Source organism: Bos indicus, chromosome 10 (assembly GCF_029378745.1).
Source record: "Bos indicus isolate NIAB-ARS_2022 breed Sahiwal x Tharparkar chromosome 10, NIAB-ARS_B.indTharparkar_mat_pri_1.0, whole genome shotgun sequence".
Classification (NCBI taxonomy): domain Eukaryota; kingdom Metazoa; phylum Chordata; class Mammalia; order Artiodactyla; family Bovidae; genus Bos; species Bos indicus.
The window spans coordinates 83,063,774-83,081,917 of record NC_091769.1 but is presented as its reverse complement, the minus strand read 5'-3'; the positions used below and the strand labels follow the sequence as shown (position 1 = coordinate 83,081,917).

The 18,144-nt window shown below is 44.4% G+C and overlaps 1 protein-coding gene across 12 annotated transcripts in view; it reads right to left on the bottom strand.

Annotated features, from left to right (window-relative positions):
- Positions 1–18,144, bottom strand: part of SIPA1L1 (signal induced proliferation associated 1 like 1) — a 521,546-nt gene that overhangs the window by 9,337 nt on the left and 494,065 nt on the right. For all 12 annotated transcript variants that reach the window (XM_070797798.1, XM_070797796.1, XM_070797794.1 and 9 more), the window contains 3 exons: positions 7,863–8,102; positions 6,929–7,094; positions 1,717–1,963 (listed from right to left, as the gene is read on the bottom strand). In XM_070797798.1, the coding sequence (XP_070653899.1) occupies positions 1,717–1,963; positions 6,929–7,094; positions 7,863–8,102 (653 nt within the window). The remainder of the gene's footprint in view (positions 1–1,716; positions 1,964–6,928; positions 7,095–7,862; positions 8,103–18,144) is intronic.

Here is an 18,144-nt window from a genome sequence, read left to right as displayed (position 1 = left end):
TTTTTTTTAATCTCTGGTCCTAAATTTCCATTTGGAAAAAAAAAAGAAGTTTCCTATTCCCCAAATGCATCTCGGTGGTGGTCATACACATGAGGTCAAGGATGGCAGCCCACCAAGGACTGCTCAGATTAGGGCATGGGATCACTGAGGCTGCTGCCTAACTGTCGGGAAAGCAACAAGAGGTGATGGAGGGGCTGCGGAGGGCGGGCTGCCCCTCCCCTTCCTCAGGGCCAGCCCTACAACTCCAGGCGTCCTCTGCGGGACAGTAAAGACGGGTGGGAGGCCGGTGTCCAGGCTGCTCTCTTAGCATGTGAGCTTCTAGAGGACAGGGCCTACTGTGACATGCCACATGCAGACAAAAGCTTCCCAGAGGGCTTGTTTTTATCACTATAAGGTTAAAACACAAAAAGTGGTGAAGTGAAAAAAGTATTTGACGTAGGCAGGAAGTTGTACGAGGAATGGAATGGAGAGAAGGGGAGAAAATAAGGTGACTATTTAGGTCACCACGAGGAGGCGCTTCCTAGTGTCCAGATGGTCAAGTGTGGTCAGTTCACGTGTCTACTTTGATCCGTTGAGGGTGTACTTTTAGAGCAAAGAGAAACCAGGTTCACGCTGTAGGTGGACCTCCTATAAAGAGGGAGGAGAGAGAAGCTGGTGTGACCCTTGAGGGATGTCTGCCCCGGAGAAGGGGACTGTGTGGGGAACAGGACCAAGATGAAGAGGGACGGTCATGGACGTGGGTTAGGGGTGCAGGAATGATGCAGGGAGGAAGCAAACTAGGGAGGCAGGAGATTTAAAATACTGCTCCAGTGCAAACTGTTACACATAGAATGGATAAAAACGAGGTCCTACTGTGTAGCACAGGAACTACATTCAATATTCTGTGATAAACCGTAATGGAATTTAAGAATATTTACATAAAACAATCACTTTGCTATGTAGCAGAAATTAACACAATGTTGTAAATCAACTATACTCAATAAAAATGTTTTAAAAAACGACATTTTGTCATCTGCAATAACATGGATGAACATTGAGGGCACTGTGCCACTGAAAAAAGTCAGAGAAAGATAAATACTGTGTGATCCATCTCACTTATGTGTGGTTATGTGTGGAATCTAAAAAAATGTGAGCTCATAGTTACAGAGAATAGGTTGGTGGTTGCCAGAAGGAGGGGTGGGGGTAATAGAAACTGCTGGAGGGACTCAAAAGTACAACCTTGCAGTTATAAGGCATTCGTGGGGATATAATCTATATCATGGTGACTACTGCTAACACTGTATTGCATATTTAAAAGCTACTACAAAAGTAAATTTTAAAAGTTTTCATCAAAAAGAAAATTTTTCAACTGTTAAAACTTAAATTTTTGAAACCTTTTAAAACTTTTAGTTTAAAAACACTTTTAAACTATGTGTGGCAGCAGATGTTAATCTTGTGATCATTTTGCAATATATACAAATATCAAATCGTTGTGTGGGACACCTGAAACTAATCCAAGATGAGTCTTGTGGTCTGGTGAGGCTCAGGGTCCGTACCCTGTGGCTGGGATTCTAGGTGAGAGGCTGAATGGCGGGGCAGGGAGCCCAGATAACCTGAGCAAGCAAGCAAGCAGGTCTTCCTCTAATTACCATCCTCGAGCAAACTGAGTGGCAGGTGTTTTGGGGGACACGGGTCATCAGCAGCAGGGCTGTTAGCTGCAGCTGAAGACAGGCTTACCGTGTAAGGACTTCATTCCCAAGGTGTATGAAGGCCTCCGCAAAGGAAGAGATGTGGGGAGAGAAGGGTACGTGCTACTGAAGAGGACGTCGTTGGGCAGGGCCTGGTCCAGAAGTGAAGCCCTCGAGGTGAAAAAGTGCTCTCTCTGGCCGCTGTAGATACTCTCGTCGGACAGCGTTCTGTGCAAGGCCCGCCTTGACGTGGGGGTGGTGGGAAAGGGAGACTGAGGGGAGGAGAGCGCGTGGAACTGAAAAATAGCATCAGGACAGCAGAAATCAACTTTCTGGGTCACACACCCAAGACCCGGGGTGCAGGATAGGTGGGTTAGCAAAATCACTCTCATAGACACAACCCTTCAAATCCTGGAGCCCAGAAAGGAGGCCTCAGGGTCCCCATCTCTACACCCCCAAGGGCAAAATCAGAGTTCCTGGTCGACACAGCCTCACCGCCCAGCACGTGAGCTGCAGCCGAAGAGTGCTCAGTACAAGATTCAGATATGGGATGAAGCGGATGCATCACTATTGTGTCATGGTTACAGCAAGACTTTAAGAACAGACAAATATGGGTTTTATTTGAATCCCATGTCATTGACCAAATCATGTTATTGCTCGGAACCCAATTCCTCATCTATGAAATGGGGGCTTGTCTATGAAATGGGGGCGCGGAAGCGCTCAGGATTATTCTGAGGATTACAAGCAATGCTGGATTGATCACAACGGCATGCATCAGTGGTGTTCCGAAATTATGTTATGGTCCCTAAGGACACAGCCACGACACTGGGAGGTATCCTCAGAAGCCTGTCAAGCAATGCGTGTTTGCCAGGCAACAAGAGCCTTTGATCTTCACAATACGGTCACTCAAATAATAGGTGGCTCTTGAAAGCTCGAACAACTAATATTATTTTTAATGAGCTTGGGAGATTATTTTTTGAGATGGATTTCTATTGGTGAAATAAAAATAGGGAAGCTATCTTTATAAAAGACAAGTATATATACAGTTATATAAAATGACAAAGGCTCCGGACGGCTGTATCTCTTGTTAACGTCTTTTGCCCTTGTGACCAGATTCGATTTTTATTTCAGATTTTTGTGCAAACAGCAAGCTTCTGAGAAAGCCATTCATGAAGGAAAAAACAGACATGTTAACAGTGTTGAAATATCCAGCATCCTGCAAGCCAACAGGGTATGTGGTCTGTTAACGGAGTTATCCTTATTCAGCTCCTCTTAGTCGACTGTTCACCTTGGCAGGGAGAACAATGTGGGGAACAGGTGAGGATGTGAGTAGGAGGGCTGAGTCACTGCTGGCAGGAAGCCACCGTGAAACTTTCCGTGCCGCTTTGAAGGGACAGAGAGAGAATGATACGGCAACGGCTCCATCTAGGAGGCTGAGAACAGAGCTGATGCTCAGACTCATTCAACGGGCTCTGCGGTCTAACACACTTCCATCCACCAAGTCAAGGGCTCATCAAGTCAAAGTGGTCCACAATGTGGCAGGCACAGCTGCAACATCCATATGAAAAAAATTATTAATCAAATGCATTGTAAATGAGCTCCAAGTGTAGCCGATTGTGTTTGCTTTTTAAAATTCATGGTGAGTTAAACCCAAAGTACATATGTGCTTACCTTGAAAACTAAGCTGCTGTGATAAATTCTATGTGGGTCTGTAAGAGAGCAGGGACTTGGTGTGGAAATGATGATTTCCTTTTTCATTTCACCCACAAGAGTGGGCGTTAGAGAGGCTAAGTGGCTTGCCAACTGTAAACTAAGAGAGGAAGCAGGCCATCTCGCTCCACCTGCCCAAGGTTCCAGAACTGTCACATAGAGCTCCTGCCTACCAGCCCAGATCTCAGATCTATTAAAAAAACTGCTCTCCATCTTTTTTGGCACCTTTGGGTTTGGCCAAGGGATTTCCTTTTCCAGTGAATATCCCCACCCTGATAAATTTACAGAAGAGAGAATTTTCACCAGTTCTAATTTCAGCCTCTTTGGGAAATATTAATATACTTTAAGGTAAACAGCTACTTGAAGAGATCTTTTGGACAGCATGATTTATTAAGTTATAACATCTTGCACTAAAGGGAGGAGAGGGAAGGAAGTGGTCTGCCTAGATATTTTCTGTTAAAAACTAGCAGGACTAGTCTGGTCCAAGCACATGCGATGGCTCCCACCTTCAGTCCCCTGCAATTCTAGCCTCAAAGGTGTGTGCATCTACCCAGTTCCCTAGGGCACCCCCTGCCTTCCCTGGGAGGTTATACTGATATCGCTGAGTGGTGCTGCCCTGTGCTGCCAGCCCCAGGAAAGAACCACAACGCAGCGGGTGGCAGACTCAGAAAGGATAATAGAGAGCATTTAGGAAGGGAGATATCAACTCTGTTACAAGGAGCCCTAAGGGCTCCTCCCGGCATCACTGCCTGGGGAAATGAGGTGTTCAGGAGGGACCCAGGAGCCCAAGACACTCCATCCTTGCTATCGGAGAAGTTCTGCCATCTCAGTTCTAAGTACTGGGCTTCCGTGTGTAACTGTTAGTAGGAAACAAAAGGATTCTTAAACTTTAAAATCATTTGGGCACCACTGATCAAGTCTGATCGAGCTAGGCCTAGAGAGGTGGCCTCTTGCATCAGGGTCCACCTCCTCTCTCTCCTCACTCTTTTCACGCGCCCCGGCTCTCAGTGAAACGGATCACTCTTGCACTTGCGATAAACAAGTACCATCTCTTCCTAAACGCTAGGCGCCCGCATGACACCTCTTCCTTTGGTCTGTATCTGTGAGTGTTGGCTGGAGAGCAGGGCTCTTGGTTTGCACTACAGTTCTGTTCACTCGCCGGACTGCATTCAACCCTCGGGGAGAATATGGTGATCCCAGCTCTGCCTGCCAATGAGGTTTCTCAGAACGTTACAGCTCTGCCATCTTCCTTGAGATACAAGTTTCACAGCAGCTGCCTGGAGGTTCGCAGCCGCCCCACTCCCAGCTCCAGCCTGCCCAGCAGAGCGTGGCCATGCCCTGCAGCAGTCGTCTCCCTCTGCTGGCAGACGAGCCTGGGAACAATCTGTCAGTTGACATTCATGGTGGCTCACAGGTAGCCCTTGCCAATGTGGTGTGAGTGGGTTCCAAGGATCACTGCCCAGGGTAGGATACTCCTTGTACCCTGAAGCCTGACGCAGTGGCTTGGAGCCCTGAGCCAGGCATGGCCGGGGAGACCTCGCAAGGGCGCACTGGCCTCACTGACACAGCAGAGGCACGTCGCTCACATGAGTCTCAGAAGACACACAGAGCTACTTAGCTGAACTCATCTGAAGCCAGATGAAAAAGGATGACACGAGAGAGAAAACAGAGCACTTTTCCAGCTCCTGCTCCCAGCCTTTTCCCCATAATAGTTCAACCAGCAGAAGCACTTTCTTTGCAGAGGGTCTCATGATAATATAGTCACCACATAAAGCATGTGCATTCCTGTTTCAAATAGGAATGTTAAAGTAATTCACTTTGGAAATAAAAGCCAAGACCTGGAATGAGGGCAAGACAGACATTTGCTTTCAATTATTTTCACTGCAGGAGTAAATCAAAAGAAAGAAAGCTCTGAGCTTACCCCTTTCCAAAAATGTTAAACTAAGGATTGGAGGAAAGATTCCTTTCAGGGCAGATTTTATTTTCCTTTAACCTCAGGAAAAATCTGAAATAATTTTGAAACTGGTAGTTAAAAATTTTAATACACCTCTTTGGTTTTTGATGGATAAAGAAAGAAGTTTCAAGTACTATCTTTTGCGGGGTTGCTAAGGAAACCATTTGTGCCCTGGGTGATGAGTCAGAACTGTTAAGTGCTGGCTTATGAAACAGAAATGATAGAAATCCAGAATGTTAAGTCTTTAAAATGATTTATGATGTTAATGCTTATGTTAATAACTCAGTGATTTCTCTGCAAAACCCCAGAATGGTCTTTGGAGTACATTTCATCTCTGGAGACGTTGATCTGTCAGTTTCAAATGTATACCTGACCTATCTAGAGGAACGCACACACGTGTGTGGCACACTCACACAAAGAGGAACGTGTGTGTGCACAGGAACTGGAATGGTGACGAGGAAGCCCAGATGAGACGAGACCACACGGCTCATCACTCTGGGCACGTCTCTCGCCCTCTGAGGATGGTAAGTGGTTAAGGAAATATGTCAGCTTCCACTTTGCATCAATTCTCAATGGCCCTCTTAAACTAAGCTTTTTAGTCACTTCAAACAGACTACAAATCATTTAACTGAGAACACAGAGAACAGAGAACATAAAAGTGTGCACCCACGACCCTCTGGAGCGGTGGACTCTCTTCTCGTGGGCCCACCCAGTACACTCCAGACAGGAACATGTTATGCTATGTGTGAAATATAATACCTTTGGGCCCAGCTCAGCCAACACCAGCTGCTGGCTCATTTGGGAGTGAGCTGGCACACTTTAGAGACAAGAAAGCAGAGCCTGAGGTGGGCTTGAAGGGTCTGCCCAAGGTGAGGTGGGTAGAAAAAAAAATCTTTCCATGTGGTCATGCAAACGTTTGGCCACTGACATACCCACAAACTCTGAGCAAGTGTTCAGGACTTGATGGGGAGGGAGGCTGGGTTCTAGAGAAGGCATTTCTAGTCTGGCATTCTGAGAGCGGAGAGAAGGCTTTCTGAAGAGAGTCTGGAAAGTTCTTCAGGTAAACGCACCAACTCTGTCTGCTGGACTCAACGGCAAGCAGTGTACGGCTGGTAGGTTTGCTGGCCAGGGGCAGGGGGCAGACGTGAGGCCACAGTGCAGGTGCTGTGGGCGCAGGCGGGGCAGGGAACACCCTGGGGGCTACTGTGGGAGGAGGACCCTGTGGACAGAAGCACTGCAGCCCTTTCAGAAAACTTTCCATCCGACAACAGAGCCATGGGTGGTCTGCAGAGTTCCGAGAAGCAATGTCGTCTGAGTGACAATGTCAAGAAAGTATAGCTTGTGCATCGTAAGTAGGATACAGTGGAAGATAAGGAGCCTTGGGGGTGGGGACAGGTTACTATAAACCCAAACTCCACAGATGTGGCTGCTGGGACAGGACATTTGGAAAACACATGAACTAAATATTGAGACAGTTGGGTGATTTTGGGACAGAGGGTCTGACGAGGAGGAGCTAGGAACCACCACTTCCTGGAGAATGTAACTGCCCTGTCCAGCCTCTCCCTGACTGCTGTTCACCCCAAGACCTGCTCTGTACCTTAAAATTCTTCTGGGAGTCAGGGGTTGGGCTTTCCAGGTCAATGAGCTTCTTGAGATCCTCCTCAATGGTGGACTTGGAGGTCGGCTTCGGGGACGCCCTGAGGTCCCTGGTGGAGGCACGCAGCCTTGGGTGGGCTATTTCATTGCCGTCACTCTGATGACGCCTTGAAGGAAGGGGAAGAGAGGGGAGAAGTTAATTTGATGAGGTGGACTCAAGGGTGTGATGGGGTCTGAAAGAGGTAAGTCAATGGAGAGCTATTAGAAGAGAGAAAAGGAGAATTACTTCTGTTCAATTATATTAAGAATCTATTTGGATAAGTGCTTGTAAAGAGAAACAAGACCAGTTTGAAATACAAAATAAAAAGCCTGATGAATAAATCACTCTTTCACAGGAAACTATAAACTCCACTAAGCCAAAATTAGCAACAGACTTACTAATAAAAAAGACCACAGGGTATGAGTCCCAAATGCAATCTCTATAGATACAAAACCAATGTCATTGACTGAATCCTTTATTTTTTGCTGTACTATTTTGTCAAAAGTTCTTTATGTTCAGAGGTGGTCACTTACTTTCTAATAGTCCCTCCTGGGCCAGTTAGGAATTACACGGGAAGGCTGTGATTAATAGCATCAAAGGGACAAGTGTGATCTTAACACCCAAGGGGCGATTATTCTGAAGTTTGTTCTTCAGACAGACTCTTTCCTAGGAGACTTTGAGATTCTCAAATCTGACAGTTTTGCAATACATCTTATTTAAGGAATGTGGCAGAGAAACAATTTAAGACACGTTTCACGTGGGAGGAAAAATAACTTCCCTACCAAACCACCCTCTCCCCAGTCTTGAGCCCAGCCTCCTCTCTTGCAGGAAATTGTTCTGTTCACTGTCATGTGAAAAGCAAAACACCCGGCAAGAGCAGCAACAGAGTCCTTACTTTCTGGTGTCCATAAATCCCACGGAGTTTATGGTTCCTTCGGGTTTCTTCCATCCGATCAGGTACTTGCTGGTAGCGCCCTGGCGGGGGTAGAAAGTCCGAGGACCGGAGGAGGAGGACGAGGAGGATGAGAAGGAAGGAGCGAGCTGCGGGGGGGTGGCCGGGTGAAGCTCTTCCTTCGGTGAACTTCTGGCGCTGGTGAAGACCACCGGGCTGGCGGAGTGGCGCGAGCTCATGGTACTGAGGAGAGGCGGGGCAGAGACAAAGCGGCCGGGTGTGTGTGTGCCTGCTGGGGTCGGCCTGTCAGCCATAAAAGCATCGTCCAGGACGGGTTACGGCCGGTTACAGAACAATGAGTATTTCATAAAATATTAATGGGGCTGGCTGGCCTGCCTTCGCCTTTTCGCTTCAATTTAAATGTCCACTGTCAAAGTACAACATGGTGACGGGGGCTTCTTCTGCACTTTCAGTCAAAAGTAAAAATAGTTAAGACTGTCAGGGACACTCTGAAGTACACCAGCACCGCTGAAGTGTGGTACAGAGAAGTCTCGCAGAGGCATGTGTGTGTGTGTGTGGGGGCGGTCGGGGGGAGCTGGCAATAACAGGCCTGGCAGTATCAAGAGCTCCCTGTCCTCCCTTCCTCAGAACTCAGGGGCACAGTGACATTCCCGAAGCCTGAGCTCAAGAGGGGAGAGAAGACTGAGCCAGACACGGAGCTCTCCATGTGCTCACGCCCAAGGCCAAAGGGGCATCCTGAGGTCTCCTTCCCCCCGCCACCTGGTAGTAACACACTCTAAAAAGCTGTTTATCAGATTAGACCATACCCCCACTTTACATCACACAAAGTTAACTCACAATGGATTAAAGACTTGAATGCAGGACCCGAAACAGTAAAACTCCTAGAAGAAAACATGGGCAGTAAGCTTCCTGATAGTCATTTTTTGAATCGGACACAAAAATCAAAGGCAACAAAAGCCAAACTAAACAAGACAGACTACATCAAACCAAAAAGCTTCTGGGCAGCAAAGGAAATCACCCACAGAGTGAAAAAGCAACCTACTGAACAGGAGAAAATATTTGCAAATCATGTATCTGATGGGGGTTAATATCTAAGGGGTTAATATCCAAAAAAATATAAAGAACTTATACAACTCAAGAACAAAAAAAGGAAACAATCTGAATTTTTAAAAAATGAGAAGAAAATTTGAACAGACAGTTTTCCAAAGAAGACATACAGATGGCCGACAGGTATAGGAAAAGATGCTCAGCGTCACTAACCGTCAAGGAAATGCAAACCTGAACTGTAATGAGAACTCACACCTGTGAGAATGGCTATCATCATCAGCAAGCTAAGAAATGACAAGACTGAGCGCGGATCTGGAGAAAAGGGAACCCTTGTGCATGACACTGCTGTTGGCAGCGATTTGGATTGGTGCAGACACTGGGAAAACACTATGGAGGTTGCTCTAAAAATTAGAAAACCAAACTCCTAGAAACAGTGGGTGTCAAAGGCAGAGGCTGGAGAGTGGTGGGTGAAATGGTTAGCGTTCAAAAGGTACAAACTTCTAGTTATAAGATAGATAAATCCTAGGGATGTAATATTAGGCGTGATGACTAAAAATGAAAAGCTGCTCATCATCGGTATATTTTAAACTTTGGTTAGAAGTTACAAAATTCAAGTTCTGAAGGACTCAAGGAGAAGACTGCTTATTGTACTTCTAAAACTCAGGCAGGATTTTCAAAACTGGAGATGAAAAGTTTAAGGTGATGTCAGACCTGCTGCTGCTGCTGCTAAGTCGCTTTAGTCGTGTCCTACTCTGTGCAACCCCATAGACGGCAGCCCACCAGGCTCCCCTGTCCCTGGGATTCTCCAGGCAAGAATACTGGAGTGGGTTGCCATTTCCTTCTCCAATGCATGACAGTGAAAAGTGAAAGTGAAGTCTCTCAGTCATGTCCGACTCTTCGTGACCCCATGGACTGTGGCCTACCAGGCTCCTCCGTCCATGGGATTCTCCAGACAAGAGTACTGGGGTGGGGTGCCATTTCCTTCTCCAGATATCAGATCTGGAGGGCCTTTGATTGCAGGATTTCCATAGTTCCTTCCTAGTGCTCTCATGGGACCTACATTCATATCTCTTGATCCCGGCTGAGTTATTCAACTTAGGCTGAGATCTAAGACAAGTCACTCCAGTGGAGCTGGTTACTGAAGGTTTAGTTAACAGGATGTTGTGTCAAAGCATTCCTCAACAGCACTTGCACTGGTCAAAACCTAATGGTCCTGCTCTGAATAAAGCATGGACTTTGGTTAATAAGAATGCATTGACAGTGACTCCTTAGCTGTGACAAATGTATGATAGCGATGTAAGATAATGAGAACAGGGGAAAATGGGCAGAGGAGGGTACATGAAAATTCTTTGGACTCTCTTGGCAACTTGACTGCAAATTAAAAATGACTCTAAAATAAAAATTTCACTATAAAAACTAAGCAAAAACCAAAAAAAAAAAAAAAAAAATACAATAAAAAGTAAAACCCTAATGGTCCAGAGATTTTATATATATATATATAGTGTGTGCATATACACACACATATACACATATATTTATTTTCATATATGTGTGTGATATACACACACATGCATATATGAAAATGATTCCTGAACTTCACCTCAAAACTTGCATAAAAATCAATTCCAATTGGACATATATTTAAATGTATATCCAAAGATTCTAGACTGTACCATGGAAGAATATCCTTATGACAGAGTCAGAGGTTTCTTTAACAGGATCATAAATGAAATGATTGAAACTCATTAAAATTAAGAACTTCTATTCATCCAAAGACACAGAGCAGGAGAATATACATAAAACACATATCCAATAGTGGGCTCTTATCCATACATAATTAACTCCTAAAAATTAATGAGAGACAAACCAACAGAAAAATGGGCAAAGATCTGAAAAGGAATTTCACAAGATATCTCAAAGCCATTAAATATGGGCACTTAACATCATCAGTTATCAGAAAAATATAAATTAACTCCACAAAGAGGGATCACCTACTAGAGTGGCTAAAATTAAAAAGACAGTATCAAATGCTAGAAAGGATGTGAAGCAACCAGCACACTCTCATACTGCAGGAGGTACTTGTTACAACCACTTTGGCAAACCGGTTCACAGCCTCTGCTGAAGCTGAGTATATGTAAATCCTACGCTAGCCATTCCGCTCATAGGTATATACTGAAAAGAAGTACATACATACATGTATCAGAGGACATGTACAAGAACCTGTAACATCCTCAAAGCAGAAATACTCCAAACGCTCAATAACAGAATGGATAAACAAACTGGTGTGTGCTCACAATGGATATATAATACAGCCATGAAAATAAATGAACACTCTGCAACGCAGACAAATCTCAGCAACGTAATGTTGACTTAAAGACACCAGACACAGAATAATACATATGGGATGATTTCACTGACATGAAGCCCCCAGATAGGCAGAGTGAGTGTGTGACTTTAGGATTCAGTGTTGTGTTCAGTTGGGGAGGAAGGGGAGGTGCTGGGGAGGGGGACATGTGGGAGGGAGGGTGTCTGGATGCTGGTCAAGTTCCAACAAGTTCTCGATCTGGGTAGTGATGACATGGGTAAGTGCACTTTGGGAAAACCCACTCTGATGTACACTAATGGTCTGTGCCTTTTTCTGTATGTCTGTTACACTTTAATGAAAACATGTCCACAAAAACAAAGCAAAAATAGATGACTTGAAAGGAGAAGGCTAAATCAGTCCCTGAGGCTCTGCAACAGACTGGAGACAGCAGCACACAGCTGGGGTAGGGGGGTGGACAGGATACAGGGCAAAGGTGATCTCAAGGGTTTTCCACACTAACTGGGCCTTAAAACATCCGATTAAATATAACCATCTCCTTTATTTCTGCAACTAAAAAGGAGGAACCAGGTCCAAACTTTACAAAAAATATCATCTTAAAAATGAGTAATGAAGGGGACTTCCCCAAGGAAGGACTACCAATAGTCCTGTGGTCAGGACTCCACCTTCCAGTGCAGGGAGTGTGGGTTCGATTCCTGGTCCGGAAGCTAAGGTCCTAAGTGCCTCCTGGCCAAGCAATGTTGTAACTAATTCAATAAGCCTAGCCATACTCTAATAATCCTTCTAACAATTTTTCCCCCAAAGATTTTTCTATTTAGGGAGAAGGGGAAAGAGAAGACCCTTCATAAGACCCTTCATAAAACCTCCCTCCAAGGGCAACATAACTTTAAAAGCAATGCAATCTCATTTAGTTTTTACCTCTTAACAATACTCCATTTGTCTGCTTTAAGAATTAAAGAAATGCAGAACTCTTCCACAAGCGCAGTATATTAAGCCAGTGAGAACAGAATAGTAAGAATAGGACTCTGTTATGCAAAAGAGACAAAGTGGAAAGATGAAACAAGGGGATGGTGAAAGACACATAAAGATATAGGCAGGCAAACCCATAGATAATAACACCAGAAATCTAGGTTAACTGCAAATGCATTATCCACATAGGGAGCATCAACACTGAGAAGTTTCTGAAATAGTAAGAGAACATAGCCTTTCAGTTCTGTTCAGTCGCTCAGTCGTGTCCGACTCTTTGTGACCCCATGAATCGCAGCACACCAGGCCTCCCTGTCCGTCACCGACTCCCGGAGTTCACTCAGACTCATGTCCATCGAGTCAGTGATGCCATCTAGCCATCTCATCCTCTGTCGTCCCCTTCTCCTCCTGCCCCCAATCCCTCCCAGCATCAGAGTCTTTTCCAATGAGTCAACTCTTTGCATGAGGTGGCCAAAGTATTGGAGTTTCAGCTTTAGCATCATTCCTTCCAAAGAAATCCCAGGGCTGATCTCCTTGAGAATGGACTGGTTGGATATCCTTGCAGTCCAAGGGACTCTCAAGAGTCTTCTCCAACACCACTTTGGGGTCCTGTAAAGTCATGTGACAGGTGTGCCACTATCTGTTAGTTACCTAGCGACAAGATCTAATCTTTGGTTAGCAGATTTCTTTCACCTGACCATGACAGTGAACACCAAAGTCACTCAGTCGTGTCTAACTCTTTGCGACCCCAAGGGCTATACAGTCCATGGAATTCTCCAGGCCAGAATACTAAAGTGGGTAGCCTTTCCCTTCTCCAGGGGATCTTCCCAACCTAGGGATTGAACCCACGTCTCCCACAATGCAGGCAGATTCTTTACCAGCTGAGCCACAAGGGAAGCCCAACTTTATATACACCTGACTATACCCACCTCATATACATTCATAACCCAGATGTGGAGATGTCTCAAGCCTCAACCCTGGTTACTGTCTGAAGCATATTCCAAAAAAGTGCAAAACCATGAAATCAGGATCTAGTGCACTCACCTTGGATAATCACGCACTTGCTTCACCTGCTTTGATCAGTATCCACCAGTGAGTGACGTGTTTGAATGACTTGAGCCATTCTTCCTCATCACCATGTTAAGATACAGGCTGAGGGCCTCACCGCAGAGATTCTGACTCGGGAGCTTGGGTGGGGTGGGGGACTCGAGAATTTGTACTTCTAACTTGTTCCCAGGATGATGTGGCGGCCCTGATTTCATACCCTGAAAACCATTATACCACAGGTACATTTGATTGCCCTTACTTTACGTTTCTCAGCAACAAGTATGTTGATGTGATAACATCGGAATTCAAAACCCTGGGGCTTTCAAAGACTAAATGTATGGTCGAAATAGAAATAATGAGCCGTGGCAAAAGAATGCAAATTGCACAGTCTGTTAATTTATACATCTTTCCCCCATGTTTCATGACACAGCTATGCCGTTTTTAGCCATAATGAATGTACTGCATAAACGGGAGTGTTATAGAAAAGGCTAAGGGACTTCAAAGGCAAGAGTAATGTGTACAGCACATACAGCTTCTGGAGCTCTGTCCTGCACTATAAACTAAATTACGATCATAATCTCTCTGAGAAGCATTTAATAAGTTGCTGTACTAGATGATAAACTCTTTGAAGGCAGGGATATCTTTGTAAATATATTTAACAATGCCAGAATGCAATAGACTCCCAGTAAAATACTAATCGCACAGAGGGATTCTCTTTAGTATCTACAGAGCACACTATATATTTAATTTCTTTATCTTGTTTATAGTCTGCCTGACTGCAAAGATGGCAGACTAGTGTCTCAAAAAAAAGGTGTCTTATTGGAGTCTGGATGCCAGTGTCTTTTACAGAATAGAGGTGGGGGTGTGAGGAAGTAAAGTAAAAAGATCATTAATCTTACAAATCTCCTGGAATGGCCAGCCTTGGGGACAGGATGTGTTCATTCTTCTTATAGCCATTCACAAGTGGACAGGGTCAGGACAGTCTGCCCCTGTTTAAATGTAAATTCCACGAGGGCTGACATTTTTGTTTCATTTGTTCACTATTATATCTGTTTGGGGAATAGTCCCTGACCATTATAGGTACTCAATATTTGTTTAAGGAAACTGTTGAATAAACCACAAATTAGCCATCCGTTTTAAATACATGGGATATTTTTGCATAAAGATAGTGTATATTACTTACTATTTAAAACTAGATGTTGCTTTATTTTTATTCTACAGAGTATGTATCTGTTTATAAGTGTATTATTAAAAGGATAACAGCTTAATTATCCATACAACCTGATTACTGGTTTTATTTGGGACCACAGGCCCTGATTACTGGTTTTATTTGTGAACAGGACAACTGACACCAGCTCCCAGGTGTGAACTGCCAGCACACTTTTGTTCACTAATGGTTATAATCAGGGCCTGCCCTACTTTACAACTGATTAGATCTGGGAACAACGGTAAAAGCAAAAACAACCGATGCACTGGTAGTTCTTCCTTAACTACGTACAACTCACAGCATGAAGGCGAGCACTTTAGTTCATTTGTCCCCTAATTCGTCATCACAGGAGGATCGCTTGGAAGCCTTAAAAATACACATTCTTAGGCCTTAATTCACAGCAAACTGTGGAAAATTCTTCAAGAGATGGGAATACCAGACCATCTGACCTGCCTCCTGAGAAATCTATGCAGATCAAGAAGCAACAGTTAGAACTGGACATAGAACAACAGACTGGTTCCAAATCGGGAAAGGAGTACGTCAAGGCTATATATTGTCACTTTGCTTATTTAACTTTTACGCAGAGTACATCATGAGAAATGCTGGACTGGATGAAGCACAAGCTGGAATCAAGATTGCTGGGAGAAACATCAATAACCTCAGATATGCAGATGACACCACCCTTATGGCAGAAAGGGAAGAAGAAATAAAGAGCCTCTTGATGAAAGTGAAAGAGGAGAGTGAAAAAGTTGGCTTAAAACATTCAGAAAACGAAGATCATGGCATCTGGTCCCATCACTTCATGGCAAGTAGATGGGGAAACAATGGAAACAGTGACAGACTTTATTTTCTTGGGCTCCAAAATGACTGTAGATGATGACTGCAGCCATGAAATTAAAAAACCCTTGCTCCTTGGAAGTAAAGTTATGACCAACCTAGACAGCATATTAAAAAGCAGAGACATTACTTTGCCAACAGAGGTTCATCAAGGCAAAACATTGGTTTTTCCAGTAGTCATGTATGTTTGTAAAAGTTGGACTATAAAGAAAGCTGAGCACCGAAGAATTGATGCTTTTGAACTGTGGTGTTGAAGAAGACTCTTGAGAGTCCCCTGGACAGCAAGGAGATCCAACCAGTCCATCCTAAAGGAAACCAGTCCTGAATATTCATTGGAAGGACTGATGTTGAAGCTGAAACTCCAGTTCTTTGGTTACCTGACGCAAAGACCTGACTCATTGGAAAAGACCCTGATGCTGGGAAAGATTCAAGGCGGGAGGAGAAGGGGATGACAGAAGATAAGATGGTTGGAAGGTATCACCTACTCAATGGACATGAGTCTAAGCTCTGGGAGTTGGTGATGGACAGGGAAGCCTGGCTTGCTGCAGTCCATGGGGTCACAAAGAGTCGGACACAACAGAGTGTCTGAACTGAACTGAGGCCCTAATTCCAAAGATTTAATATAACAGAATTGGGATGATGCCTGAGTTGTGTTTGTTGGCAAAAATCTCCCCGAAGTGTGCACCCCCATTGAGAACTGCTCGAATCCAGCTGAATTATCATATTATTATGACTTCATCAAAATCCAGCTTCACACAGTCAAGATCAAGAGGGGAAAGGCACCCAAATAGTGTTTCTGCAGCCGTGAACTTTGGCCCTTTGCAAGTGTGGATATTAATAATGATTCCTTGGCTCATGTCCCATCTCACTGAACCCCAGAAATGTGTATTTTAACAACCCCCAAAGGACACCCATGTTCCAAAGAGCTAAAGAACAAGTCCATTAGCCCACAGTTCTCTTCCTACTCTACAATGGGTTGTCTCCTCCCTCATCTGTGGTCCCCTCTCCAGGCCCAGCTGTGTGTGTGTGGGGGGGGGGGGGTGGGACTCCTTTGAAGTCGACCAACCCTCCTGGCCTTGAACCACTCAGAGGGACCTGTCTCCATACACTTCCCCAAGTAATCTCTAAAGTGGCTTTAATTACAAACAACTGAAATGAAGCCGTCAGCTTCATACTTTCAAAGTGGAACTGTGTGGCCGAGCTGTTTCATTTTCCTGGAGATTTCGTATTAATTCAGTATGCTGCAATCTAGTTGTACCCATGGCAAATTAGATCTCTCCCCAGGAACTGTGTAAGAAGGTAATGCGCCAATAATATGGAATAAAAAGAGAAAAGTGGTAAGTGCAGTATCTACTATTTTTCTGTCTGTAGAAAAACTTGAGTCTAGCTGTATGTATGGCTAAACTGGAAAAAGTGAAAATGAAAGTCACTCAGTTGTGTCCGACTCTTTGCAACCCTATGGACTATAGAGTTCAAGGAATTCACCAGGCCAGAATACTGGAGTGAGTAGCCTTTCCCTTTTCCAGGGGATCTTCCCAACCCAGGGATCAAACCCAGGTCTCTCGCACTGCAGGCGGATTCTTTACCAGCTGAGCCACAAGGGAAGCTCAAGAATACTGGAGTGGGTGGCCTATCCACTCTCCAGCAGATCTTTCTGACCCAGAAATCAAACTGCAGTCTCCTGCACTGCAAGTGGATTCTTTACCAACTGAGCTATCAGAGAAGCCCAAGAATTTAGTTAGGGTGCTCTTGGATTACACATGAAGAGACACTAGCTTTCTTTCTTACATGAAGTATAGGGCATTTTCCCTTTCTTAAAAATGAACCAACATTTGATTTATTTGGTCATTCCAGGACATGAATTAAAACATTTTTTTTTCAATTGATATAGTTGATTTAAAATGCTGTGTTAGTTCAAGTGTCCATCAAAGTGATTCATATACATATGTATCTCCTTTCTCAGGTTCTTTTACACTATAGGGTATTACAAGATATTGACTAGAGTTCCCTGTCTATATAGAATGTCCTTGTTTATCTAGCTTATATATAGTAGTGAATTAATCCCAAACTCCTAACTTATCCCTCCCCATCCTTTCCCCTTTGGTAACTATAATATTATTTTCTTGTCTGTGAGTCTCTTTCTGTTTTATAAGTAAGTTCACTAGTAGTATTTTTAAAGATTGCACATATAAGTGATGTCATATAATATCTGTCTTTCTCTGTCAGACTGACTTCACTTAGTACGATCATGGGTCCATCCATGTTGCTGCAAATGGCATCATTTCATTTTCTTTTCATGGCTGAGTAACATCCAATTGTGTAATATACCACATCTTTATGCATGCCTCTGTCAGTGGACATTTAGGTTGCCTCACGTCTTGGCTGGTGTAAACAGTGCTACCATGAACTAGTGTGCACAGGACATGAATTTTGAAACAAAAGAGAGGACACACACATGCAAGATTCGTCTCATAAAGAGAGGAGAAGAGGCAACGGGGTGTCGGAGAATCTGAGTCTGAATCTGTCCAAACTTCTCATCTTGACCAGCTGCTCAAAGGAAACCATGAACAAATGTGCTGCAACCTGACTATTCACATTCCCAGCTGCGGTCAAACTTGACAGGAGACAATGCTAGATGACTCGTTTCCAAAGGGGCGCTAGTTACGGTGGCTGCCACTCTGCAGAGGAGGAGCGACATCCGCTTGTTGATCTTGGGAAGGGATGATCCCCACAGGACAGGGTACCCTGCAGATTAGGAGTCAACGCCCCAACTGGTGAAGCTAAGAGGGCCTGGGAAACAGTTCTGCAATTTCTGGGTCATGAACGAGGCCACCACC